Below are 26,901 nucleotides of genomic sequence, written 5' to 3' on the forward strand. Positions count from 1 at the left end.
ATAGGAATATTGTATTGTTACTCAGTAATATTCGTGAAGAATTTTACATAATTAAAACTATAAATACATTATGTAGATATCTACTTAATGGCCATTGCACATAATTTGTGTAATGTAATGTGTGTTAAATGATTATTAGGTAAAAATCAGGTAAAACGGATAACGTAAAAAAAAAAAAAAATACTATTCCTAGAGTCGAATGGTGACAATTTAATTTACCTATTATCATCCACGACTAGCAGCAGAATTCTGCTTTTATTATGATGATGATTTGAAAATCTAGATAAAGAGAGAAAAACAGACTAACAGACAGCGCGACTTGAATTTGATGAATTCAAGGTACTCGAAAAAAGTTTTAAGAATTCTACAAGCTGCATTAAGTAGAAAGGAAAGTAATCGTCAAAAGCTAGAACATCTGTTTAAAGTTAATGTTACGTTCATATTGATATATATGAATAAGTAAAGATCTAATATAAAAATCGAATCGAAAATCAGATGCCTCCAAGGGGGTGGATCGGGGGGTGGAGGCAAAGGGACTGGTTACGGACGGCAGTGTCCTCTTTTTCTACCTCCTTCGTTACCGTCTTCGTCTTCGCCACCCCTTCGCACTTCCGTGTAACGTTCACCCTTCACACTTACGATCTTGTTGTCGAGATATCGCACCAATTTCTTGGGCTCCGTTTTCGGCGCGACCGGACGATGTTCGCGGCAATCGTCGTCCCGGTCGACATAACTGTACCGCGCTATAATACGAGACTTCAGCTCTTCGTCATTCAATCTTGCTTTGTTACGACCATTGGGCTGAAATAATGAATATCATGTTTTCATATAATCGATTCAAGATGGAGTATTGAGAAATGAGATAACTATATGTGAAATATCTCACCGTCAAAAATGTAAGATTGCTCACGATACTTTGACCCGCTTCCTGACGATGTATCGCAAGTTGTGCGGCTTTAGCTATATCACCTCCAGCTACTGCTAGGCAGTGCCTCGCTTCCGCCGTACTTGCTGTCGGAAACATTTCTTGCAACAGAGCTACTTGATGCCAAGAGGATTCCTACAATATTCAATACAAAGAATTTGCAGGTTATATCCAAAATGAAGAGTACTTGCGATAATAAAATACTTACCTCTGAATAGTATTCACCACTGGAATCACTGCCGGCGTCGCTTGTTTCTGAGAGATGATGAACTCTCATTCTTTGCGCGCCAGCCGGCAGGAGAGCAGTCAGACTGATGTGATTCAATGGATCGCTATGAGTTTGACAACTTTCATTTTCTTTACTTTCTTGTTTCAGTTTACTTTCTACATCCAGTAGCCACTTTGACACGGCTTCTTTTTTAATGGTAGAAAACTCAGGAAGGCAAGCCGATACCATTTCGCACAATCCGTCCACATCTAACGTTTCTTCCAACGCACTTTCCTCAACCATACTCACTACATAACTGAGTACAATGTCGTCTATCAAGCTAGAGAAATAAATATAATCATGTGAAACTAGACAAAATATTATATTTATATGTACATCCGTACATAATAAATACAAATACAAACATAAATATATTATTAAATATAACATTAATGTGTCTGTTATATATATATAAAAAATTCAGAATATTTAATTAGAATATTTAATATGTAAAATTTTTAAATACTAAATATTATTAAAATAACAATATTACTATGTCTATTGAATAAAGAAACATTTTGGAGACAATTTGTAATTTAGGGCAAACAACCCGTACCTTAATTGTGCATTGGGCACCTGCTTCCTGACAAAACTAAATAAGGCCTTCTTCACCAACTCCTCTTTCTCGTCCATCGTACGATTCATCCTACAATTATTTAAATCCCAGAATTATTCTTCAACGCACATCGAGATCACGCGGAGATCGAAGCGTCGTTCTCGAGGAAGGCAACTTCGCGCGCGCAATTAATTTTTCCGCGAGCAGAGGTTGTATTATTTTCTTGTTGTTTTATTATTAATTAATTCGCGATATTCTTGAATGTCGCAACGCGTTTTATACCGACTCGCTGTTATTCAACGATCACATCACGGGCGTTCTTGGCGCGTACGTACGTAAGACAACGTTCAGTCATTGATCCTTTAATATAGGTTAAGGGAAACAAGAGGGCAGCAGGTCTCTAGTTTGTGGCCCTTGTGCGCCCTTACGCAGCGTAGAAGACGCGTTTAACATGGGAGAAATAAAAAAGAACACGAGGGATTTTAAGTACAAACCTGATCGCGTGATCGATCGATCGCAAAACTGCGGCGAAGAACTGCGCTCTCACCCGGTCGCGTATACCGAACAGGTCAAAATCACGAAATAAGACGAGAGGAACTTTGACGAGAGGCTTCGATCACGCAGCAAGTATTCCTCGATCACGCTGGCAGATCGCCGAAAACGGACACCTCCGACGTAAGACGCACAATGTGCGCGAAACCAGGTACACACTCGAATCCGGGATCACCTCGAGCGAGCTTCTTTGCGTCTGCGAACGACGCCAAACGTCCACACTCCCCGAGATAAATTTCGTATACAAACAACGCTCTCTTCGATTTGACAGCTTGGCGAAGAGAGGGGCATGCCACAACGTGGAGAGGGGACAGACTTCCGGCGACTGGCGCTATCTGCAGCGCCACGAGGGAACTATTGCCCTGTCTTATATTTTTATTACACATTATTTATAGCACGCGCTGTATATACGTATATAATAAGAACGTATATATTGTGCATACGCGCATCCCTCGTACGCGACATCAAGAGAACGGCTGTGCAAAAACCGTATTGTTTAAAAATACGAAATCCTATTAGGTAAGTTCTCCTTGATATTATTTATTGGATTTCCATGGCCTAATTTAATCAAATGCCGATGCATCGATGAGCAGCAATAGAATTAGTGCTTGTGTTTTTAAATCAAATCATTGCTTCAAAATTCACGAGCGTTTTTTTTCTCTTCGCAAAGTTTCGCACATTTTTTCGTAAAAAACTAAACAACCAAGAAGGACTAGGATTTTCGTCATCACAATTTTTGCCATTTTTCGGGGCTGTTGTGTATTTATTTATTTTCATATCTTATACGTTTACATATTTGCGCTTACGTTTCACTTACGTATTATATTTTACAAGGAATTGTTTATATTTTTACTTATTTATATACACACGCACGCACCGCATAAAACTCGCACGCACAAAGAAATTTATCGAATAAATAAATAATTTTCATATACGCATTGTGTATACACGCACACACACACACACACACACGCGCGCGCGCAGAAAAACACCGCACGGGACTAGAGGAAATAGCTCTAGAGTTTACCTATTGTATTCAGCATTCAAAAATGCCCTTTTTTCTTGGAAAGGAAATGAAAAGGTAAAAAGAGAGAACAAGCCGTAAAAACAAGAGATCCGGCTGTACTATCTGAAACTTCTCAAATGCCACAATGATAAAAGAATGTTTCAACATACATATCCAATCTTCTTTTAGAAACACTTATTGTAAAAGTATGATTAATACCAATTGTGTATAGATATCGATAAAACTAACAAGTAAGTAAAAGAACGATAATTTTCTTGGAGATAAAGAGATAAGAGAGATGTCGAGTGTGCTGAAAATATATACATATCATAAATATATATATATATATATAGACATATAGATTCCAAAAATAAATTTCTTTTATTTTCGTCAATCAAAATTACGTATTATATTCTTTCGGAACGTCTCGTGTCCGTTAAGAGAAATTAAAATCAGGTAATAACTTTGTGGGCGCGTTTTCCCCCCTACACGACTCCGTCATCTTCGGCGTCGACGGAAGTATATTCGAGAGATTCTTCTTTATTATTACCGTTTTCCTTTTTACAACTTGACGATTCCGGTTCCTCAACGATTTCCTGCTGCTGCTCCAAGAAATCAGTCGGCACGAATTCCATTTGATCCTCGTTGTCGTTCAGATCCGGCGGCGCCGGCAATTCGCACAAATGCAATCTCTCGTCCTCGTCGTCGTCGTCGTCGTCGTCATCGTCGTCGTCAAGTTCTTCCTCGCCGCCCGGATCGTCCTCCTCGTGCAGACTCATGAGTTTTTCAAACTCCGAGGAGGCCGTGCCGTCCTCGTTATCCTCGGAGAATATCTCCGTCGGACTGAGAGGCAAGTCCAGGGGTTCCATCTTCACGGTCACGCACGGCGACGACGGAGTGACAGGCCGTTGTAAACGTATCTTGGTAAAGGGTTTTGGCTCGATGGGTTCGCAGTGTTGTCGCTTTTGCGCGCGTTTAGGACTAGAAGGTGTCGTCGGCGACACTTTGATCGGCGACGTTTTGTTTTCTTTGGATTCCGTACTATTTCCTTTAGGAACTACGAGTTGAGACGACAATGGCTTCGACTGAGGTAAGAGTAACGTAGACGATTTTGCAGGCGATTTCGTGTTGTTGTTCTGTCGTGAGAAACGAGAAAACGAATAAAATTACACTTACTTTGTCGCAGACGTCGCAGCAGATTGTCGCAACAAGCAGCTAATCAACTTACTTGGGATGAGATACTCGGGCCCGCCAGACCCTTCACTTGCAAAGCTTCGGCAGCATTTAACAGTTGCGGCAGTTTGTCGTGAGCAACATTGACCTCACCGCGGTACATGAACTTCACCAACGCCTCCACCTCCCAGAACTTCATGTCCTTCATTAAAATAATAGGATGTTGACACGGATTTTCTCGTAGCAAATCCGCGAGATAGTCGCTGCAGGAGGACAAAATCATCTTGTGGCACTTAAGAGATCGGCCCTCGCACGCTAGGGTAACATCAACGAACTGTTCGGTGTCCAATAACGACGGGAAGGTGTTCTGCATATTGCTGTGGTAACTGTTCCACCTCAAGCAAACCTGAAACACACGCGACCATCAGTAAAAACATTCGCATTTTATCGTCACGTTTCTCGCAACTTATAGCATTTACTTCTGTAGGCTGTTGATGTACGATTTTGTGAGGTGATTCTTGATTGGTGGTTTGTCGCGATGGCAGTTTAATAGTGGTAGGTGCGACTTGCTTCACTTTCAGCGGAATCGTTTTTAATACAAGAGTCTTTGGTTGCTGTTGTTGCTGTTGTTGCTGAGGTAATAGCGCCGACGTCATGTTACGAAGAAGCGGTCTCACCAGGGTCTGCGTAGATCGTATCTTACTGGTTGAGCTACTTTGAGACGTTGACTGTAAAACTGCCAACAAAAACAAGAAAAATGTCAAAGTGCAAACTCTATTCTTCTCCGTATAATAAAAACTCGATATCTTTATCAAATCTTATCAGTTGAATTGTGCAATGCGAGATTCACCGTGATATCGTCTACCGATCAGTCTGCCGCCGTGGTGTACCCTGAGATGCCGGTGTAAATTCGTGGTGCCGCATTGGCGCGGATTCGCGCCGCCCCGCACCACAATCGCCCCGCAGATACGGCACTGGGCGCGCAGCGGATCGTTAGGGCACAGATCGAAGTGCGCCCAGACAGCGCTGGGATTCGCCATGGCGCGCAGGCTGCGCGCGTGGGAGCGCACGCGGTTCACAACGCTCCCGTGATGAGATGAGCGGCCGGAGGTCGGCGGCGATGACGACGACGCCAGTGTCGGCGGAAGCGGCGGCGGTATCAGAGGCTGCAGCGGCGGCGACGGTGACCTGGTCGACGTGGGCGGCGTGCTCGACTCGTCCATGTAGCAATCCTCTTCGTCCTCCGGCTCCTGTTTCATCGCGAAGCCTCTCCTAATGTCGTCCGTGGAGGTCGTCACGATGTCACGTTCCTCTCGACGACGACGCAGACCGACGATCCGTATGGTTCGACCGAGTATCTCGCCTCTGTTCAGATAAAAACAAAACTACAATCCGCTCGAAACGAAACGGTCAAAAATTCGTAAAATCTCAGCGTTATTTTTATTTTTAATACAAAAAAAAAAAAAAAAAATTACTGAACCTTTTTTTATCTACGCGTGCTTCCTCATGTGCTTGGTCGAAACTCAAAACGCGTGATTTGTTTTCGGAGCTACCTAACTTAAATAAATAACTCGATATCATCGCTTGCTTTCCTCACGCGCTCGTCTACACTCGAGCGGTACAAAATGGGTCTATTGTAATTCTATTTCTGAATCATCTTTACAAGCGCGAAATAGCTGAATCTATTGTTTGTAAAATATCAATAAACATGTGTTCATTATATATATTGTTCTCCATTAGCGTTTTATTGCCTAAATACAAAGAGTCGTAACTGCAAAATTATTTTATAAAGTAACAAGACAGGGACCGTCAAAACATAATTGTATAAAAAAAAGTGAGTAAAAAATGAAATATATATATATATATATATACATTGTATATACAAAATTCGCTACGTCACCGATCATCGCACGCGTGTACAAGTCGTTACTCTTGTTTTTTCTTTTTTTTACAATTTGTGTGTCTGCTTTTTCAACGCGCGTGTGCACACGATTTGGCACCCGGACTCGTACGATTTGTTTGCGTATCGCGGAGAGATGTTCGTAATTATTTCTGCGCCTTCTCTCTCTATCTCTCTCTCTCTCAAAAGAGAGAGAGATAGAGAGGAGCACGTATCTCTCTCTCCCATTTCATTCTCTCGCCCTTCTCCCGTTTCCCTCTCTCCGCGCGCGCGTTTCTCGCACCCATTCCATCCCGCGTTTCGCGAAGATCGCGCCCGGTTGTAAAACGGACAACGTGTGTGACGCGAGCGACAGACCGGAGTCGCAACGCCGAGCAAAAGCGACGGTCTACCTATTTACCGATTTACGACCGGTCGTATCGGGTTTTCTGCGTTCGATTATACCGATCTCATATATCGCGAGCGGGCGGAGAGCGTGACCGTGAGCGGATCCCCCGATATTCGCCGCGACGCACTACTACCACCACCGCTACTACTACTACTACTCCTCATCCGATCGATCATCCATCGTCTTTCCTCATCTTCGTAAAGCGCGCAATGTCGCGCGAGACTCTTACCTCTTCTTTTCTTCGAGTATCTCGTTTATCCGAGATAATCGAAATGTTCGCCGTACGAGTGTCGAACCGGTTCTCGACAGCGCGATAATAGTATTGACGCGCGTTGGAAATCGTCGACGATGACGACGACGACGACGACGACGACGGCGACAACGACGGTTGCACCCTCCTCTTTCTCTTTCTCTTTCGTCGTCTATCTCCTTCTTTTACTACACAGTGCGTTCTTTTACAGAGACAAATCTTTTGTGAAATTCTCTCACGAGAATCGTCGGTCACGCGTCACTCTATCTTTCTCTCTCTTTCTCTCTCTCGTTCACGGCGCCTGTAGAATTACCGGCAAATCGCAAGTGAGAAAAACCGGCATCGAAAAATGATGGGACTCGCGGGTGTGTGCCTGCGAAACGCGTCGTTACGTTAGAGGACCGGAACGATTTTCTCCGAAGCCGAACCCGGGAGTGACTAAAATCGAAATCGGTGAACGAACAGGGGCGCGTCGGGGCGCGCATGTGCGACGGCGTCGCCGGTCGTCGACGCATATTATCCGTGCATCGTGTGCCGGCCGTCGTGTCGCTATCGCTTTGTGTGTGCGCGCGCGCGCGCGTGCGTACCTATTTCTTTCTTTCTCTCTCCCCCTCTCTCTCTCTCTCTCTCTCTCTCTCTCTCTCTGGTTTCTTCGGTTATTGCGAGGTTACTAACCGACCTGACGATATCGACTCGGAACAACCGACCGACCGTCGTTGCTGCGCCGTCGGCACGCGCCAATTCCGATCGATCCCCTCCCCTCCTCTTTGTTCCCCAATGACGAGTGTTGGCATTGTTGTCGAGCCAACTTATCAGCTGCGCGTCCGATTTTCAGTTGCGCCGATTTACCGAGAGTCGTTTTCAATCGAGTTAAAAATCGAAACAATTTATCGTCAATTTCTTCAGTCGATAAAAATGTCACAAAAACAGAAGGGAGATAACAAAAGCAATTCGTGTTCAATTTTGTGTGCAATTTGTTTGTATGTAGAATCGCGCGTGTGATAAAAAGCACATCCTGCGCGCGCAGCTGTGGCAAGGCTGTGGTGTGGCCGACCGTTCGGCGCCTCACGATACGGTGTATATAATAAGAGAGTATAAAGCGGAAACGCATCGAACGAGAGCGTTGTATTTTTGGACTCGTCTCACGCTTAACGTGCTATTATCGCGAAGGGAAGAAATACCGCGGCGTCTCTCACAAATAAATGTCATCGAAAGCGATCACACTCCCGCAATCGATCCGCTATGTTTTTAAATTCTCGAAAGCGAGAAGCGTGGAAACGATTCGAACGATTAATCGAAATAACATGTGAACAAAAATAATAACAAAAGAAATGAAAAGAAATTCGATGTTGCATTCTTGATCTATTTGTGTTGAAAAAACATACCTTATGAGTTATTATAAATTGTTTATTTTATAAATAAACTTACTTATAAATACTTATAAATAAGTTAATAACAATTTGTTTTTTGTAAGTTAATCTCGACGCGCAAGATAAATTGAGTGACTCATCTTTTAAGTAAAATAAAAAATTAGAAACAAGTATGCTTAATGAAATTTTTTCACACTTATCTCTCTCTCTCTCTCTCTCTCTTTCTCTCTATTCGCACCATCTGTTCTACAGGACACTGAAGGGAAGATAAGCAAAAACCATCTGTTCATAATTATTTATCATTTTTAATGTAATTTGTATAGTAGCATAGTATAATATCAATTAAATAATGTATTAAATATTATATATATATTTTTTTGTATGTACTGTATAACCGAGTAACAATTCAGACGAGACTAGCAAATAGTGACCCTCGCAGCGCTACCCCTCTTGTAATCCTTGGCGCAAAATTAGAATTATTTGTCATTTCTCCTGTTACACATTGCGAATTAACACGAACATCTTTTTTTTTTTTTTTTTTTTTGTTTTATTCCTGTCACATACATTTTATATTTTTCCTCTATTTCAGGATTACTTTTCCCGAAAGAATCCGATATTACAATTGGTTTGTTCTTTTTCGCCGAACTAGTGTAACCGATTCGGCGAAAAAAACAGAAAACCAAATTTTTTTCATGATTGATCACAAATATAAAGGGAAAGTCTACTCTCCTGAGTAAATATAAAAACTTACTATTTCATATATATATAAATACCAACAAATTAAATAAACAAATACCAAGCACAAATATAGTTATCGGTTATTTTAAAGGCACAGGCAACGATCAGTAAAACAGCAACCCGAAGATACTATTGAGTGTAAGTACTTGCTTTGTGTGTCTGTGTGTGTGTGTGTTTTTTTATTACTTTTAAAGCAGAGTGGTTACATAAGCGCCGCAATTGCATTGTAATCGCATTATAATTCAACATAATTCGATTAATGTCCCACTCTGTTTGTTTTTTTTTTTTTTTTTTGTTTCTCAAGATATGTCAAAGATGAGACACTTATGAATTAATTAATAGCAATATCGCTTTGCTAAATCTCAACAATCTCGACTTTCGAGACTTTATACATTTAAATACATCGATCTATATGTGTATATTAGAGAGAGATTTTATTAAATACAAGTTGTACAAAGCGCGAATTTAATTTAAACATTTGCATAAACTTTCATTCAGCCGATGATATCCTCTCTGAAATAAAAATTAACCATTCAACAGCAGATCACGATAAAGTTGCCAATGCCTTCAAAATTGATGAACAAGTGATTGATTCTGTGACAATAATATGTGTAAGATACGTAGAAGATATTTTACAGTCGTATTGTGATAGCGTAGATTTTCTTATTGAGACGAGTAAAAATATTTTAAACGTCATTTAATCTTTCTCGTTGTTCTAAAACGAGAGACACATTTTTTTTTACAGATGTAAAATTCTTTCGCACGTCTGTGGCAGAGTTCACAAACAAAACAAACACTTACATCGCGTATGTCTGTTCCAACGAGACGATATAGTTTTCATTGTGATGATGCTTTTGTTTCTTTTTTTTCTCTCAAAATCAATTGTCGCGCACATGTTCACATGTGTTTTCAACCACGAATCTCATTACGCGATCGTAAGCAGCAAAATATCTACCTAAGTATCTTACGTCACAGAATAAAAAAGGAAAAGAATGTCAGATACCGACAATATAAAGGCACGACGGATTTTCGATGCGTCGTGTTTGCGAGAATGGCGATTTTGTTATTACTCGACTCGATGGATTTTTTTCTCGACTGAAGACCGACCAGCTCACGACGCGACGTACCGAACTCGCCTTAACAATGATCGCGCACTGACAATCAGATAATTTGTTTTTGCTTGTTTTTTTATTTTTTTTTTTTTTATTTTTATTCATTAGAAATTGACGTTGTGCAAAGTATCGATGTACGATGACGCTAACGGAATAAATTGTGGCAATATGCGCGTTTAAATTTTATTTCTAGTGAAAACATGCAATGACGATCACATCACTATCTAGAACTCGATCGATTTCGCGATAGTCAATGGTTTACAGGACAACAAGGAATATAACATTGGTAATGCGGTAATAATTATTACTGTAATAACGTGTCTATGTGTTTGTGTGTGTATGTGTGTGTGTGTGTGTGTGTAAATATAATCTTCCAGCGGTTTGTGTATATGTGTACATGTATGTGTGTTATATGTAAGCACGCGCACCAAGTTGTAAAGCGTACTTACACGCGCTGGAAGACAGCTCATATCTGCAAGATTTCCGTTCAATCAAATCGGTAACCAACACTCTTTTTTAAAAATCAAATATTTATATAAGCGGCGCTGTTACTCATCAATGATTAGCAACATCGAAAAGGCTAATCGAGTGGGTGTGTAGGTAACGCTTTATCAAGGAGGCTGAGCAACGAGGTCGAAGAACAAATCGCACCTTTAAATAACGCTCTGTAGATAGCGGCCACTTCGTGTTATGCTGATCGCGATCATCGACCGGGCCTGTTCTGAGCCGTCAAACAATCAAGCGGCATATGCGGAGTACGACAGACAGCAACGAGAGAACTGCTCCTTGTGCTGCGGAATTACGCGATAGCAGAATACGTAGCATTATTATCAGTAGTCCAATTTGCGTGGCTCTGTGAAGCCAGTACAGTCTGCAACAGATAATTGAAAGCAAATTTTGTAGGGGACATAAATTGTTTTTTTTTTTTTTTTTTTCAAAACTAAATATTAAATTTACTTTGTAACGTATGAACGAGCAGCTGGCAGTGTGTCCGGATTCTCCTTAAGGATGAACTGTCGTATTCCCAGAATGTACTGCTCCAGATACAACGGCCAGTTAATTTGCTTAACATCGAACATAAATGTTTCCCGGTCTTCCGGACTGAGTTGCTCACTCAGTTGTCGTATGTTGTCGTCTCTAAAATTCCATTGTCTAGTGCAGAAGTATTCCAAACATTGGGAGGCTTTGGAGAGTTTTGACTGCAGGCGGACCATTATGGGCCGCGAGCCCTTGAGCCGAGCGAATATATCTAAGATGTGTGCGGGTAGCTTGTGTTGTAACGTCGCGCACAATTTGTTTATGAGAATCGAGTTGTGGACGGTACCGTCCGGATACCAGAGCACATCGTTCGCTGGATGTATACGGCTGTATTTGATCGTCAGTTCAACAAATTCCTTCCAGGTGATGGGATTCTGCAGGCCGGTGCAACAGTTGTAAATCGAAATGGTGTCGGTGCGTTGCGTGGCGGTTTTCCATGCCGTGCATATCATCAGATTGATCACTATGTCGACGGGCACCAAATCCGCTACTTTGTCTGCGTGGCACAGCATAGTCCTGCATGCGAGGTTGCAGCGATTTATAGGGGGTGATTTTACACGCGAGGGGAGAGGGGATTTAAAACTAATACTGATTGCAATACCGGATCAAAATGATAATATTTATGCATTCCGATATATGACTTATGTTGCTTTTTTTGTAATACAGATAAATTGTTGTTTTATATACTGTTGATAAGATTGGCATAGCAATGACTCAATTATAATCGGACCCGGTCATCGATACCTAAAGAAGCCTTTCCCGGCGGCGGCGATAATTCCGGTAGGCCCGTTGCAATTGTCCACCCAACCGGCGACCGGTTCCCTATACGATGATATCACAATCGACGGTCTGACAATTGCCACTGGTAAAGAACCTTTTTCCCGTTGGAGCAGTCGCTCGGCCAACGCTTTAGAAAACGTATACGTGTTTGGTCTGCCAGCGATCAAGCGCGGTGTCAACTCCTCGACCATCTTATCGTCCATCCATTGTGTCAAGGCAATTACTTGTTCGGGTTCCTTGTCAACTGGATAGATCTCCTCAGCGACATCGGTCCGGTCGCAATTGCAATACGCTGTTGAGACGTGAATAAGTGCCTGCAATCGAAAACTTGCATTTGTCGCACGTTGTCTCGGTTCGCGAAAAACACGAATTGTGATCACAAACGTTCAAACATCTTGCCTCGGTGTTAATCCAACATGCGCTTGTAACACAGTAATCATGTAGAGAGACGTGTTTATGCGAGAAACATAAAATTGATTTACAAAAGAAGAGATAAAAGTAATTCGTTCTTATTCAAAACTTTTGTTTCTCTGTTCTTTTTGTTTTTTTTATTTTTTTTTTAACTTGACTTACATTATCCTCCGCTACCTCTACACAAGTTGTATAGAAAGAAAGTGTAGACTCGCCCTTCCCTCCCCCCTGGCTTTTATAGTATCTAATTTCTGTACAGTGTTCGATCACACAAAACAATCAATCTCGTCTAATCCATTCGGCTATGAAACTTTGACAGATTACACTGTATCTTGTTTTCGAATTGTAAACAGTGAATGACTTACGTTTCACACTGACATCTATATTACACGAAATAATACGGAACTGTGAATAGAATTGAAACTGGACGATCGGAGTGAGTGACGCGATAACATCGCGCGAGTGCAGAATTACAAAACACACTCGTACATAAATATCGGTTCTATTTACCTTCCGGAATTTGCAGACACGAATTGAATGTATTTCATAAAAGCAGAAACTTGGACAGAATAGCTGTTGACTAATTAAAAATCGATGACGTACGCCACGAGTAAACGTAATAAAGCGTTCGAAAGAGTCTCAAGATGTTCACACAACGCTGTGTCATTCAATGGAGCAGAGATGTAACCTTTCGTAGAGGAGAAACAATGTTGTAAAATTTCTTTCGTAGAGAGTTTATACTTTCATAGAAAAAACAAAAAGTGATTGCTATAAGTAATGCTAGTGTCCCTAAATAATCAACTTCAAGAACTCCGGTCCGATCTCGGCTTAGCGCAACAATATAATACAAACAAAATCAATAATACAAACAGAAAGAGAGAGAGAGAGAGAGAGAGAGAGAGAAAGAAACAAAGAGAAAGAGAGAGAAAGAGGGAGAGAAAAACAAACGTTGTTTTCTTCTTACCTCCACGTGACGCATGCGATGACACAACTGAATCAATCTTTTGGTGCCCAATATGTTTATGGTAACCGATAGCTTCAGAGCCTCGTCGAATTTTACAGTAGCCGCCGAATGAAAAACGACTGATACGGATCGTATTAACATTTCCTGATCGGCTGGCGAGATACCCAATTCCGCTTCCGTTATGTCACCAGCCACCGGTATGATCTTGGAAAGCTCGCCAGGAGAGTCCCGTTGTAATTTCTCAAACAGCTGTCGAAAGAGAAGCAATAAGTGTTTTTATTTTTCGAAATTGCGGGGGAGAAGAGAGGGAACGCGGAATGTAAAAGAGAAGTAGGAGTCATTACCGGTGCGTTCAAGAGTTCCTGCAATCTTTGCTGCACATCCTGACCCCGCTTGGGTCTCATTAAAAGATAAATATTTTTAATACCAGGACACGATCTCAATAACTTCTCGACGAGAACTTTACCCATGAAACCCGTACCGCCGGTTATAAAAATCGACCTGTCTCTGTAAAATTCCTTCACGGGTGTGTACTCATCGCCAGTCATCATCGTAGCCATATCAATGATCTGTTGATACAAACGTTTATTCGTCATAAAGAAAGATAAGAAATAATTAAAAGTCAGGAATAAAAAAGTGAAATTCCAAACTGGTTATCAATTTCTTGACGTGAAATCACGGACATATATTCAAAGCAAATGTGTGTCCTACCTAAAATCACTTTCGTCGAGTTATTATTATTTTCGTACACAGTCGGATTCTGACCCTAGTATTTCTGATATTCTGCGTATGACAAATAAAGTTTTATTTATTGTCTCAATCTCATGTATTAATTAATATAAAAATTGAAACAATATTATGTAAATGATAAGTTTAAATATAAACGATAGTTGTAATAATATTCACATAAGCAGCATTAAAATTTGAGCAGCGTAAACTTGTTTATACAAATAACTTACGTCAGACTATTTTACATGTAACATTTAATTGAATGACATGTTACATACACATATTGTGCTTACCTGCTAACAATCGTTCAGTAATTCGTCCGATGTTTGTTTTTCTTAATAACGACGTCTCTTCGCTGATTCTTGAAAAATAAACAGAGTGACGGGAAGAACTTTCAAAGGCGAGATTGCGATATCTGCGAACGATGCGACGTCTCCATTTGATGTGTGATTTCGTACCGCGATTTTTCGAACGGCTTGTGATCGAATACAGAACTTGTCGGATTCATTCCGCATTCCTTGTAGGTGCGGTCTTATTCTCTAGAGAGAGCAGGAAACAAGCAAAACATTTTTCTCGTTACATAGGTGTAATTTGATGATTACTCGCGTGTTGATTTATTATTATATTTTCGGAGAAAAAAAAGTCGTTTATACAAGTCGTTATAAAGTTTATATCTGTTTGTGTATACCAATCAATAATTATATATGATATTGCGACAATCTCATATTGACGTATACTAATTACAATAACACGTTTCAGACAAAACTATCTCCAGTAGTCGGAAGTTCTCATCATATTCGGAAGGACCCGGAATCGGACTGAAACCGAACCATTGGTATTTTGGTAAAATCAACACTAAAAACTGGTCCGAAATATTTATAAACTTGAATAGATTATAGATTTGAATCGTAACCGGATAAAAAACTTTTTCTGATATTTGTTTCGAATATTCCGAGTTTCGGTTGGTTGCACTTGATGTTTCTCTCGCAATATTCGAATATAATATTCTGCAAATAACGCCATCTCTCACTGGCGTGAATTCTAACAAATTAACTAAAAGTTAAGGCCCATACAGTTTAAAACTAATCGAGAAATTTAATTAAATTTAGGTGATACAAACATTAGTTAATTTAAACTAGAAATATATAGACGGTAATAAGAGCTGTTTGGTGGATGTTATGCAGAAATGATTACCGTCTATGTATTTCTAGTTTAGAAACTTTAGAGCCTAGAGATTCTCTATTAATTAGTTAATTTGTTTTGTTTAATAAACGTGCAGTTTTTATAATATGCAACTTATTATACTTATTAAATTATCTTTTTTATTCGTTAAATTTTGCAATAGATAATCGTAACTGTAACCGGAAAAAACCGAAATCCAAGCGGTTACGGTCACCGTTATCGATAAAAGGATCGAAACCGAAACCTAAACCGAAAATTAGGTACAGCATCGGATCGTGACTATAACCGAACCGAAATGAAATTTCGGTCCGAGTTCCTGATTTTCATTTTAATGATACTATGATCTACATTGCTGAGTCTAAACAGTTGAGAGACATTATCTACATATATGGTAACGTTAGACCATAACAAATATAGTCATCCTATTTTTTTGGTCGAAGCATCCGAGTTAGCTCGTCGGAAGAGCGCTGCTCTATTTTGAAATCATTATGAAAAACAATTTTTTAATTAAAAATATCAGAACTATACTTTAAATTGAGCAAACTTATGTGAAAATCAGATGAAAAAGAAAAAAGTTTTACTTATTTGTTTTTACAAAAAGTATTTGTAGTTCGCAAACCAGAGTCGTTCGTGTCCGTTCGAAATTTCGTCCCTGTCGAATTTTTATTAAAGATCTGAAATTCGGCCGTTTTACATTCACCTCTTACACAATTGTTTTTAGGACAAGGTCGAGCCTCTTTTCCTTCTCTTGTCTGTAAATTACAAACGCAAGATTTTGCGCAGACATATGACTCTGGTTTGGAGTTTGAGATTTAATATGTAAATATTATTATATAATCGCATAGTTACACATAAATTAGGAAAGTATATAATTATTTGAAACCAGATATCGAATGTGTTATGTTATGCGGAACTTTTTTGTCTTTTTTTCTTAGACAAATCTACTGTTACTTAGAAAACAAACTTGTTTGATGTGAAGATATTATATAAAAACTACGATTGACTACCGTGTGTTTTAAATGATAAAATCAAAATCATATTACGTTAGTATGGCAAGACCTGCAACTAAGCAACAAATCGCGCATAATCTTGTTCCACTTTTACGTTCAACTTTACGTTCAACTCCGCATGTCTGTATAAACAAGGTGTCCCAGACATTATTCGCAGACTGGGAAAAACATAATGCATAACATGATTGTATGTGTCAGAAGAAGCACCTTTTTTTTCTCGCGTCTGAGCATCATATTTTATAAATGAGAACTTTTAGATGACAAACGAGCGCTCTAGATTACGCACGAATCAGAGACGCGCGGCGTGCGTGGCGCGTAAGCATGTACAGAGGAGTGCACCATATCGTGCCGCGTCAGAGGAAATATTTTTCGGAAATTTCTCCCCTCCAGCTGGTTCTACTACCGCGCACCGTTTTCCTTCGGTCTCTGCCAGCGGCCCGAGATCGAAAGAGAAACGACGTGCGGTAGTAGGAACAACCGGAGTAGAAATTTTCGAAAAATACTTCCTCTGACGCGGCACGATATGACGCACTCCTCTGTACTTACGCTATTTTGATAAAGATGAATTTATACGAATTACGATATCTTAATCGTTATTTTGAAACAAAACTTACTTAATAAGAGAAACAATTTGCTCAGACGCAATTCTGCGAGAAAGAAAAGTTGCTCCTTTTGACACACACAGTCACGTTATGCATTTTTCCGTGTATGCGAATTCTGGGACACCCTGTATACGTACACATACTCGTAAAATCGTAGTGCACTGACATGGTGAAGACCGGCCACACGTCTATTGATATCAGCGATAGTAAAATAAAATAACAACTAACAAAACAATACGTTAATTCTCGTACATACGTGTATGAATATTACTTTAAGTCCCGTTATTCTCTCATTTGAGAAAGTTGCCTCGTCGATAAATAAACGAATCGATATCTCTTCAAGACATCGATCGAATTCATTATTGGTAACTCTGCGTGAACGGAATATTATTAATGGAATTGAAATCGCGAGAGTTTCTTTTTTTTTTAGAAGATACGAACGCTTCACGAAGATTAAATATTCCGCTGTGCGATTACGACGCAGCGATCGCAATTGTCAATTATACACAATGATGTGCTGCTCCATGATTGTCGCTGGCTCGGAAAGCAGAGTGTATAACACGAGAGAACGAAGAGATACGAGATCGATAAACGTCCGTCACGAGAGGGTGTAAAAGCGCCGTCTTGCCAACCGATTTACGGACGATGGCGGTTTAACAGACCGTAAGGAGGTTACGAGGGCATTCGGTTTTTTTTTGTATTATCTTAAAAAAAATTATAAGCTTGCGCGTAGACCCACAAGGTTTGATTATTCTAACATACTTTAAGAGATATTTCGGCGGGATTGCGTATCGTTACATTAATCGTCCGCACGTGTGTATGTGTGTGTAATAAAACTCTTTGTTATTCTAATTAAAAACGTTTAAGAGTCACTAGTAACAACAGAATGTTCGAGTGGAGCGACACTAATGAAACGTATGTATTTCTTTCAAAAATTTCTTCTTCATTTCAGTCGTTTCATTTTAATGTTCCTTTTAATAAAGTTATTAAAAATAAATCATGTTTTTCTTAAACGAAGGAATATGAGAAAAATACAATAAAATCAAATTATCAACTTATTAAAAACATTGTGAATGAATTGATTTATTAGAAAAAAATCTGTAGTATTTTTAGATACTTTGTCACGTGGTAAGTTAAATTAATGTCTTCGTTATCTCGCGTGCTATCGGTGCGCGAGGCGTGTTACTTCATACACGGTGTGGCGTTACCACTCGTATCATCAATTGCTTCGCACAGTGGCGTCATCTTCCGTGTGTGGGACGCATATTATAAATGCGGAAAGAAGAGCACCGGCAAAAAATAATGACGAAAAAATCTCCACGAAAAAAACAAAGAACGCATTGATTCCGTGAAAAAACAATCTATGATCAGAAAAATTTGGAACAGTAATGATTGAGAATAAATAAACACGCTCTTAATAGTTAATTTTAGCGCGACACGATATATCGCGCTATATGCGTGCGGCTAATTACCGGTGATATGTTATCACGTTACTGGCGTGCAGGTTCACATATGACATTTACGTAATCACCGCGGTTCTCGAACGCAGGTCGTCACACAATATCGCACAAGTCACTGGAACATTACTCTTTGCTTGGAAACGCACAAGAACAGTATTTTTTCCACACGTTTTTTCAAAACAGAAGAACAAAATAAAGTACATTTTTCTATTTAAAAAAAAAAATAATAATATTGTATCTAAAAGAAACTTTGACATAAAAAAAGAGAAGCATAAAACAGATATTCAAATGTTACGACTTTTTCATTTATGCATATTTGTATATGTAAATCAAATTCCGTAATTAACACATAAATAGTCAGGAAGTGTTTAACAAACACACACACACACATACAAAAAAGCGAATAAGAATCTAAAAAATAATTATATACGCGCGCTTGCATTGTTCATATTAATCAACGAACACATAAATTTTTGCCAGAGAGGCAATTATTCAAGTAAAAAAACAGTTTGACAAATGACGTACATGCAGATTATCAGCAAATTACGGATTCACATTATTACGTAAAATAGTATAATTAAAAATTTGTCTCGTTGAATTTTGAGAATTTTCAAATAATTCGAATAATTTCTCTCACGTGTTCACATCTTTGTTTTCTTAGAATAATACTTTCTAAAATTTCTAAAACTGACAGGAAGAAAAGATATAGCGGAAAATATAATATTTTACGAAGTAATTTATAAAAATTGGTCGCGCGCGGAAAAATCTCTCTCTTTCGAATCTCTCCTATCAAATATAAACAGGACAAAGTTACAAGAAACACTTTGTAGCAATAGAAAATTCTAGGTCACTGTCTTGACTTACATAGATGCAACCGCGAAGAGAAACCGAGCATCCGGGGAGTCCGTTAAGAAAACCCGTTAGCGACGAGCACGAAACGCAATTGCAACCACGGTCACGATCGCAACCACGACCGCATGACCAATCGATTACCAATTACCTCATTTTTTTCGGCTATCACACACACACATACACACATATTCTCTCTTTCTCTCTCTTTTCCTTTCTTTGCTTTCTTCTCTTCGTTTCCCAATTTTTCCTAACAACTATCGCGGGCTGTTATCGTCGATTGATCGCGGATATCACATTTCGTTTTCGTGCAACTTCGTGGCAGTCAATTGCTTACAGCAAGGTCAATTGCTTATAGCAATTGTTAGAACTTATGTATTTCATGATGATGTAAACGCTCACCAAGAAGTGCAAATACGCGAAGGCATAAAGTGACAAACGAGCACACAGACTTTCCAACACCAAATTATCATTGACAGCTTACGGCGAAACTCAAACTAGATACGGCTTCCCTCGCGGCTTCAGCGAGGACAGGAAAGATATAGATTATATGGATTTATCGGATTGTGTCCGTCTCTCGTGTAATGCCCGCCTTTCCGGAGATCAAAAACGGGATAGAGAGAGAAGACCGTTCCGACCATACGCCGAAGAAACACGAAAACTTATCGCGCTATATATACCATTTAATTTACTTTACTTCGAACTTTTGTGATAATCGACCGATAACGGGCTTCGTAGTATGCTAACGTTATCGTTTTTTTTTTTTTTTTTTTTATCTGATTCATTGCACAGACATATAAGCTTAGGTTTCGCGAAACGTCAATCGAAACGAATCTCGTGTCGTATCGCGACAACTTGAGATCCAGTGCTGCAGCCTCTGATCGCGGAAAAATGCGAAAAGGAACGTTCGACAGTCTGCGCTTTTTATTTTACTTTATTTATTTTTTTTTTTATTACTATTCGCGTGTGATTTTTCACGAAATAAAAATTTGTATCGCGTGATAATAAGACACGCTGCTGCACAACAGCTCGGCTATCTAATAACGATCAGTTTATGTTTTTCATTCCGTCTTATGCATCCGGTGCGCGATGTGTGTCAGGAGGTTATTGACTTTCAAAACACAATTCGATTAAGAATTGTTCCACCTTTTGACAAATCTCAGTTTAATTGACAGGTTATTATCTGTAGGATGAGAACCTGACCAGCGCATCTCTCTCTCTCTCACTGTTTTTTATTTTAACATATTTATCTGTTAGATACGACTTACACAGTACCGAGAGTGCCATGTAATTTATCATTTGGTTTCTAGTCATTTATTAGATGTATACATTTTACTGACACGTGAAACAATGCAAATCAGAGTTTTACCCATTAGATAGATTACCCGATACTTTATCTGAAGGTGGAACAACCGGCTCTAAGAAAATTGTAACGTAACATATCTAAATCATCAAACGATCTCGACCGAATGGCAAAATATGATTTTTTCACATTTTTTCCGTGTTTGATCTCACATTTCTTTGCATCCACGTCCGCAACCACCGGGCGAAAATTAAATTTGCATTTACATATTCACAGAAAACGCTGAAAGCGAGACAGACTCAACGCAAAATTTGAGCATCATCCATGTGTTTTCTTTCGTAGATGCATATTTATTACAAACGCAAATATGCTTGAAGGTTACATTAGACATAAGCAAATAACAAATTCGTAATAAAGATTTTTTTTTTTTCAGAAAAAATGGATGTTAAAGTAAATAACTTAGCAGTCTCGTTGTTAGAGTCTGTATATTTTTACTTTTAGCGCGCGTTTCTTGTGTTTTATCGTTTACACAGATATCTTTACAGAATTTCCAAATAGGAAACGATATTACATTAGTATGTAACAAAAGAGCGTCTTTCTAACTAATATTTGTTGACAGATAACATGGTTAAGTGACGTTTTTCCTGGTAGTGATAATCACCGCAATATTGTATCACTGAATAAACAAAAAAAAAACACATTATATTACATTATAAAACACATTATATTATACTTATAAAACACTTATTATATTTTACCCAAAAATACTTAGTAATGTATTCGATTGATGCTATTGACATATATTAATTTTTTTTTTTCAAGACGTCCACTTTTTTCATTCAAATATTTATTACATAATAGTTCTTGCATGCAAAAAATTGTGTAAGTTTTATAACCAACTATTTTTATATTTTAACTTATTTATACATTTTATATTTTACTTTAATAAAATATTTACGTTGAAAATACAATTTTTAATTAAACTGGAATTTTGTTAGCTTTAAAGAACAATTGTTTCAATTAATAAGTGATAGCATATGATTTGTAAAAGCAATATGCATAACAACTTTTTCCTCAGTGAAACAAACACAATGACATACGAGATCACATTATCACATTTTCTTTCCCCGCGACCTTCCGTGATCAAGTCCGATCAACGATAATCAAGTGTGGTACGAAAAGAATAACGCATCTCTTCTCCATTCCCTCATCAGCAGCAGCAATCTGGCAAACGTTATGTCAGCAGATTGCCACCAACTACAGGCAAAACCGCACTATTTTGACAATAATTTGTTTGTTTTTGATCGATTTTGCTTATCTGCACTCATAAGTACACATAAGCGTTAATGCCTTTATACACTCTTCATTACACATTAATTACACTTTAAACGCTGTTACCGTATTGATTGAGATCGACCGATCGCGACTCAAAAAGGAGTCACTGAATCTCACCGCGTGTGTTCGGATGCTATCGTTTTGCTTTTCTCGCGATTTATCACGAAAGAAAATCGAACTTTTGCTTACCCATTGCTCTCACTTTGCACTTGTAACCGTCTCGATTTGTCACTCTTGGAAAAAACGAAAAATATCATACAGAGAGTATCAATTACCGCGTCTGATTTCTTTTCGATGAAGATAAAACGCGTGTGCGAAAAGAAGTGCGCTGACTCTTTTAGTAAACTGGTTTAGAAAACAGGAAACTATTTAAACACACACTGCGCGTAGAAACCACCTCAAGCTCCTTATGGTTATCTGTGTTGTAGAATGTAACATTTATATATACTGCTCCCACTACTCAACGCAATACACCTTACTTCTCCCATTTTGCCTCACCCTCTAATTCGTCGTCGCCGTCGTCGTCGTCATTATCGTTGTTTTTGTCATCTATATTTATTATAAAAACATGGTTTGATCAGATATATCCTACTGTAACAAAAACTCAATATAATAATATAAATATTAATATATCTAATATATACAACACATCTGATCGCATAAAATTCACAAGCAGTTCTGTCTATGATTTTTTATGTAAAAGTCGTTGCATTAAATTTAATCTTTCGCCTGCAGACCTCAAAAATAATCTATGAGTAAGACAGACTGAGTCTGTGAGACCCAAGCGAGATTAAAATCAAATATCTTCGCGAAAAATCAATATTTTTCAATTTTGTTTTCTTGTATCAAAAGTTTAAACAATTCTGCGTCAAAAAAAAAAAAAAAAAAAAAAAAAAAAACTAAATAAAACCAAATTGAAAAAAACAAAACAAAACAAATAGAAAAAAATCTCTAGTAATTTTGAAGATATAAGCTTAAAAAAATGTTTTTCGAGAAACATCCATGAGCAATTTTTAAATGGGTTTGAAAGAACCCATAATAAGAATAATTGAATAATAAGAAGTCATTCAATTCAATGTAAACATGTTACAAGTGGCTGGTCAATAAATATTCCATGAGATCAATAAATATTCTAGATATATTCTTTCTTTATAAATGTGCACAAAAACCTATTTTGTTGCATGGAAAAAATTTGATTTGTTGTGAGAGTTGTAAGAAATGATATACATGACCGGCAAAAATAGCTGCTAAATCTATTGTTTGTTTGAAATTTTTTCTTTTGTTTTGATGAAACAATAACTTGAGTAGATTCACGGACTTTTTTGCTGATCACATGATGGAAGATATATGTTTTTTTTCGTATGCGGAAATGACTATAAAAGATAGTTTTTTGTGTGTCACGTTATATGTTATTACTTGTTTTCTATCGTTGAGATTTACATTTTAATTTAAAAATAATTAATTGCGGACTTTTGTTCAAACAGCGTTAATTGTATTGACAAGAAAAGATGAAATTTTAGAAGAATATTTCTTATTCTGAAAAACATTCAAGTCTGAGAGAGAGTTTGTGAGAAACAGCTTATACAAAAGTGTGTATAAAAGAATAAATAAGTGACGCGACACAAAGGTTAAATTATTCAGCACTAAGAATAATATTATTGCATCAGAGTTTGAAAACATCGTGTAATGTAAATCGAAAAATTTAAATTTAAATTTATGAAAAATGGCGTCGATTGCTTTCAAACGAAATTGAAGCTTTTGCAAAAAAAAGACACACGTTAAAATTATAAAAATAAAATAAATAGCCAATACGCAAACAACAAGGCTTGTTAAATGGTGTGATGTTTTTTTTTGTATTTTGGAAGTCATCAAAAACGTTTTTATTCTCACTAGGTTCTTTGTCAATGATTAAATATATAACAATAAGTGCAATAAATAATACAATGACATTATAGGAATAATATTAAGATAATACAAGATATGTACTAGAATCAAGATTTGAACACGTGTTGAAAGTCAAAAAGTCACGTAATGTTACAATTTTATTTGTTATCGAAACGTCATAAAATCGTTGAGAGATTATCACTTGCGATAAAAAAAATTCATCAAAATCTATCACGGGTTTCAAAAGTATTATTCAATCGCAAATGATAATCTCGCAACTGTTGTATTTTTCTTCAACGATTTCATTTTACAAGTAAAATTGTTGTTTACAAGTAAAACTGACGTCATGCTGTGTCCTATCTTTATTTAACAAATCTATCAAGACGCCTTAAGTGCCTTGTAATCAACAGAAAAATCAGTTACTTTACACGTGTTACTTACTCAAATTCAGATATATTATGACGTTTCGATTTTTCATGTGACTCTTTTGTTTTTGACCATCTTTTAACATGCGGTATGTCTTTGGATTTTTTTATATAAACAGTGTCTCGTTGTAAAATTCGTAGACACGAAATGCATAACGTGATTACATGTGTCAGAAGGAGCAACTTTTGTCTCTGACAGAATTGCATTTGAGCGCTATTTTTTAAATAAGAACAACTTTTAGCTAATGAATGAGCGCTGTAGGTTACGTATGAATCGGAGACGACGCGAAAGTACGTACGCTACTTTGATAAAAATAATTTTATAAAAATAAAAATAAAATAGGTAGATTAGTTACACATAAAACGTGAATAATTTTAATTTTAAATTCCTGTTCCAATGTTTTAAAAATGTTTGTGATTTCGAAAAGACCGTCGGAGCAACAATGTTGAATCAGTATTAATTTTATGTCATTGTATCATTTGAGTATTACATTTAATCACCGATGAAAACTCTAGTGCAATCAATTTAATGACTTCGAAATATAAGAAACAAAATCTCAACAATTTAACAACCATGTTACCTCGCGCTATTGGATTACTTTTCCTATTTACGATTTTTTGTTCGTTACACTGATTAGTCTCAACTTTTAGACCGCCGGTACGACATCATTTGGCATCATCAAATAAAATGTATATTTTTGGAGGTTTTTTCTTTGTGTAGGTGTGTAATTTATTACTTCAAATTTCCATTTATGCGCTCATATGCACGCATATTTATATTAAAAACATGAATGTTGCAAGTCGAAAAAAAAACTAAAACTTTTTTTCTTTAAACGAAAAGTTGGAGAATAAACGCGAAATTATCTGAAAAAGATGGAAAATCCGTCTGAAAACGCAGAGATGAGTCTCAAAAGATCTCCGCTTGTCATAGAGACACATGGAAGTGACGCGTTATGTACCTATCGATCAGGTTTCCCCGCGGACTTGCTGACACAAGGATAAAACGACTTATTTTGTCACAAAATTATGAACAATCAAATGATGTAAAAAGTTTAGTAAAATTAGCTTGTTAAAATATATATGGCGTGGCACATGGCACACGCAATCTATACGAGAGAGAGAGAGAGGAACATACATGATAAACTTTTACTATTTACTTAGCCATCTACGCAGTCGGACACACTTTGCGTACCGAAAACCGGTATGTGAAAAAAACCAAGTTTTTTGTCGCTAAATTACATTACACTTAAGGATTCATAAACAGCATGAGAGAATGTTGACTGAATAAATTTCGCAATAAATTACTGAGCAAGTCATAATAAAATAATTTACAAAACCTATAAGCATAAACAGCGCAAAATAATCAAAAATTTTATCTGCCGTGGACCAATTGTGGTAAGACGATACCTTGTTTACGTGAAACAAATCAATGTACATGTATATGTATATTTATTTATAAAAAATACCAGTAAAAACACAATGACAAGTGGATAATAAACGGGCGAGGCGAATTTATGTCTCAACGCGACGTAAGTCTATTCTGCTCGAATTCGACCTTGGCGCGGTCAATGGTTTGTCTCAAGATTTGACGTTCCTTGTTCTAACGCATTTTTTTTTCTTATTGCGACAAAAATTAAATAAACGATTACGTCGACCTTGAGCGTGAAAGCATAAATTATGTGGGCGAGCGCATCAGCATAATGTGCACACACGCGCGTAGTCTCTGCAGTCGCGGATCTTTAAACCGGAGCCACCTCATTGAGCGATGGTAATTTCAACGGGAGGTTCGTTCGATAGGAATGTGCGATAGATTAATGAGAACGACGATTTTATAATTTGACTCGGATTTGATTGGAGATGGTCGAAAACAGCGAGAAAGACGCACGAGGTGCGCGTGCCGAAAAGAAGTAGTGAATGCCTTCAATAGGCGCGGCCAGAGGCGCATTGGCTGCTAGCGGTGGCGACGACGGCTACGGCGATGACGACGGTGGGCCGCCACCGCCGCCGCCGCCGCCGCTGCCGCTGCCGCTGCCGCTGCCGCCGACAGGCGGCTTACCGCAATCCCCGTTGTTTCGTGTCGCGCGTAAAACAAGGTCACACTTACCTGTCCGATCCAACGTACTCCCAAATCCCTTACGACATCCACACCAAATTGTCGCGAGCGGTGGCAGTATCGCTTTAACACAGAATCGCCGATTTTTCGTATCCTCGCCACTTTTCAGCTAGCGCCTTTCGCATGCTAACCGAGTCCGCCATCTTCGCCGAACTGCCAAATACCCCTTCAGGCCGGCCAACCGCTGCGCGCGCGGAAAATTTTGCTACATTCTGCGCATCTCGTGTCACTTCGTACGGTTTCTACGATATATAATGCATATATATATATATATATATACATATAATATATATATATGGATCTATGTATATACAGTTTGTGGCCCTTTCTGTCCTTTGCGCAAGCTTACGCGACGCTGTAACAATTTTCTTACGTAAGTCTCTATCGTCGCTCTAACTCAAAATATTTTTTTTTTCACATTACATTTGCACATACATATAATGTGTGCATACCCCGTAGCATATTATAAATTCTTGTTTTGTAGTTTTTAGAAAAACGCCGTGTTTACGCAAAAAGTTATCGAGCAAAAGACCATCTCCGTTCTTAGTATTACCCGATTTATCATTCTCTCGTAAAAA

General features: G+C 38.2%; 3 protein-coding genes across 6 annotated transcripts; all 3 read right to left on the reverse strand.

The window, feature by feature from the left end:
* Window positions 1–67: 67 nt before the first annotated feature.
* LOC109858487 (CUE domain-containing protein 2) lies at window positions 68–2,582 on the reverse strand. Its single transcript, XM_020435798.1, has 5 exons — window positions 2,244–2,582; window positions 1,750–1,839; window positions 1,134–1,473; window positions 887–1,060; window positions 68–801 (listed from the first exon to the last, which is right to left on the reverse strand). The coding sequence occupies exons 2-5, from the start codon at window positions 1,836–1,838 to the stop codon at window positions 541–543; spliced, it is 864 nt and encodes a 287-aa protein (XP_020291387.1). The 5' UTR covers window position 1,839; window positions 2,244–2,582; the 3' UTR covers window positions 68–540.
* Window positions 2,583–3,013: 431 nt separating this feature from the next.
* Window positions 3,014–6,987, reverse strand: LOC109858481 (protein jim lovell-like). The gene is made up of 5 exons (XM_020435785.1): window positions 6,353–6,987; window positions 5,331–5,845; window positions 4,960–5,216; window positions 4,536–4,886; window positions 3,014–4,443 (listed from the first exon to the last, which is right to left on the reverse strand). The coding sequence occupies exons 1-5, from the start codon at window positions 6,385–6,387 to the stop codon at window positions 3,793–3,795; spliced, it is 1,809 nt and encodes a 602-aa protein (XP_020291374.1). The 5' UTR covers window positions 6,388–6,987; the 3' UTR covers window positions 3,014–3,792.
* Window positions 6,988–8,911: 1,924 nt separating this feature from the next.
* LOC109858482 (putative fatty acyl-CoA reductase CG5065) lies at window positions 8,912–26,497 on the reverse strand. Of its 4 annotated transcripts, none has more exons than XM_020435786.1 (8): window positions 26,315–26,497; window positions 14,454–14,699; window positions 14,143–14,214; window positions 13,776–14,000; window positions 13,432–13,680; window positions 12,021–12,370; window positions 11,196–11,792; window positions 8,912–11,109 (listed from the first exon to the last, which is right to left on the reverse strand). In XM_020435786.1, exons 4-8 carry the CDS (start codon window positions 13,989–13,991, stop codon window positions 10,968–10,970), a joined length of 1,554 nt encoding a protein of 517 aa, XP_020291375.1. In that variant the 5' UTR covers window positions 13,992–14,000; window positions 14,143–14,214; window positions 14,454–14,699; window positions 26,315–26,497; the 3' UTR covers window positions 8,912–10,967. The 4 variants fall into 4 exon arrangements, with proteins under 4 accessions (XP_020291375.1, XP_020291376.1, XP_020291377.1 ...); XM_020435787.1 differs by lacking the exon at window positions 26,315–26,497 and adding an exon at window positions 22,091–22,317; XM_020435788.1 differs by lacking the exon at window positions 26,315–26,497 and adding an exon at window positions 19,666–19,755.
* Window positions 26,498–26,901: the final 404 nt, after the last annotated feature.

The sequence above is a fragment of the Pseudomyrmex gracilis genome, unplaced genomic scaffold, assembly GCF_002006095.1.
Source record: "Pseudomyrmex gracilis isolate BER0280 unplaced genomic scaffold, ASM200609v1 scaffold_206, whole genome shotgun sequence".
NCBI lineage: Eukaryota > Metazoa > Arthropoda > Insecta > Hymenoptera > Formicidae > Pseudomyrmex > Pseudomyrmex gracilis.

Bases quoted from the DNA above. Each gene is read 5' to 3' on its own strand.
- LOC109858487 (XM_020435798.1), bottom strand. From the start codon at position 1,838: ATGAATCGTACGATGGACGAGAAAGAGGAGTTGGTGAAGAAGGCCTTA. The intron at 1,474-1,749 runs GTACGGGTTGTT...TTATTTCTCTAG, and splicing joins GTGCCCAATGCACAATTAAG to CTTGATAGACGACATTGTAC. The intron at 802-886 runs GTGAGATATTTC...TCATTATTTCAG, and splicing joins GCAATCTTACATTTTTGACG to CCCAATGGTCGTAACAAAGC.
- LOC109858481 (XM_020435785.1), bottom strand. From the start codon at position 6,387: ATGATCGGTGACGTAGCGAATTTTGTATATACAAT. The intron at 5,846-6,352 runs GTATATATATAT...TTATCTGAACAG, and splicing joins GCGAATTTTGTATATACAAT to AGGCGAGATACTCGGTCGAA. The intron at 5,217-5,330 runs GTGAATCTCGCA...TTTTGTTGGCAG, and splicing joins GATCGGTAGACGATATCACG to TTTTACAGTCAACGTCTCAA.
- LOC109858482 (XM_020435789.1), bottom strand. From the start codon at position 13,991: ATGGCTACGATGATGACTGGCGATGAGTACACACCCGTGAAGGAATTT. The intron at 13,681-13,775 runs GTAATGACTCCT...CTCTTTCGACAG, and splicing joins AGGAACTCTTGAACGCACCG to CTGTTTGAGAAATTACAACG. The intron at 11,793-12,020 runs GTATCGATGACC...CCTCGCATGCAG, and splicing joins GCCGGGAAAGGCTTCTTTAG to GACTATGCTGTGCCACGCAG.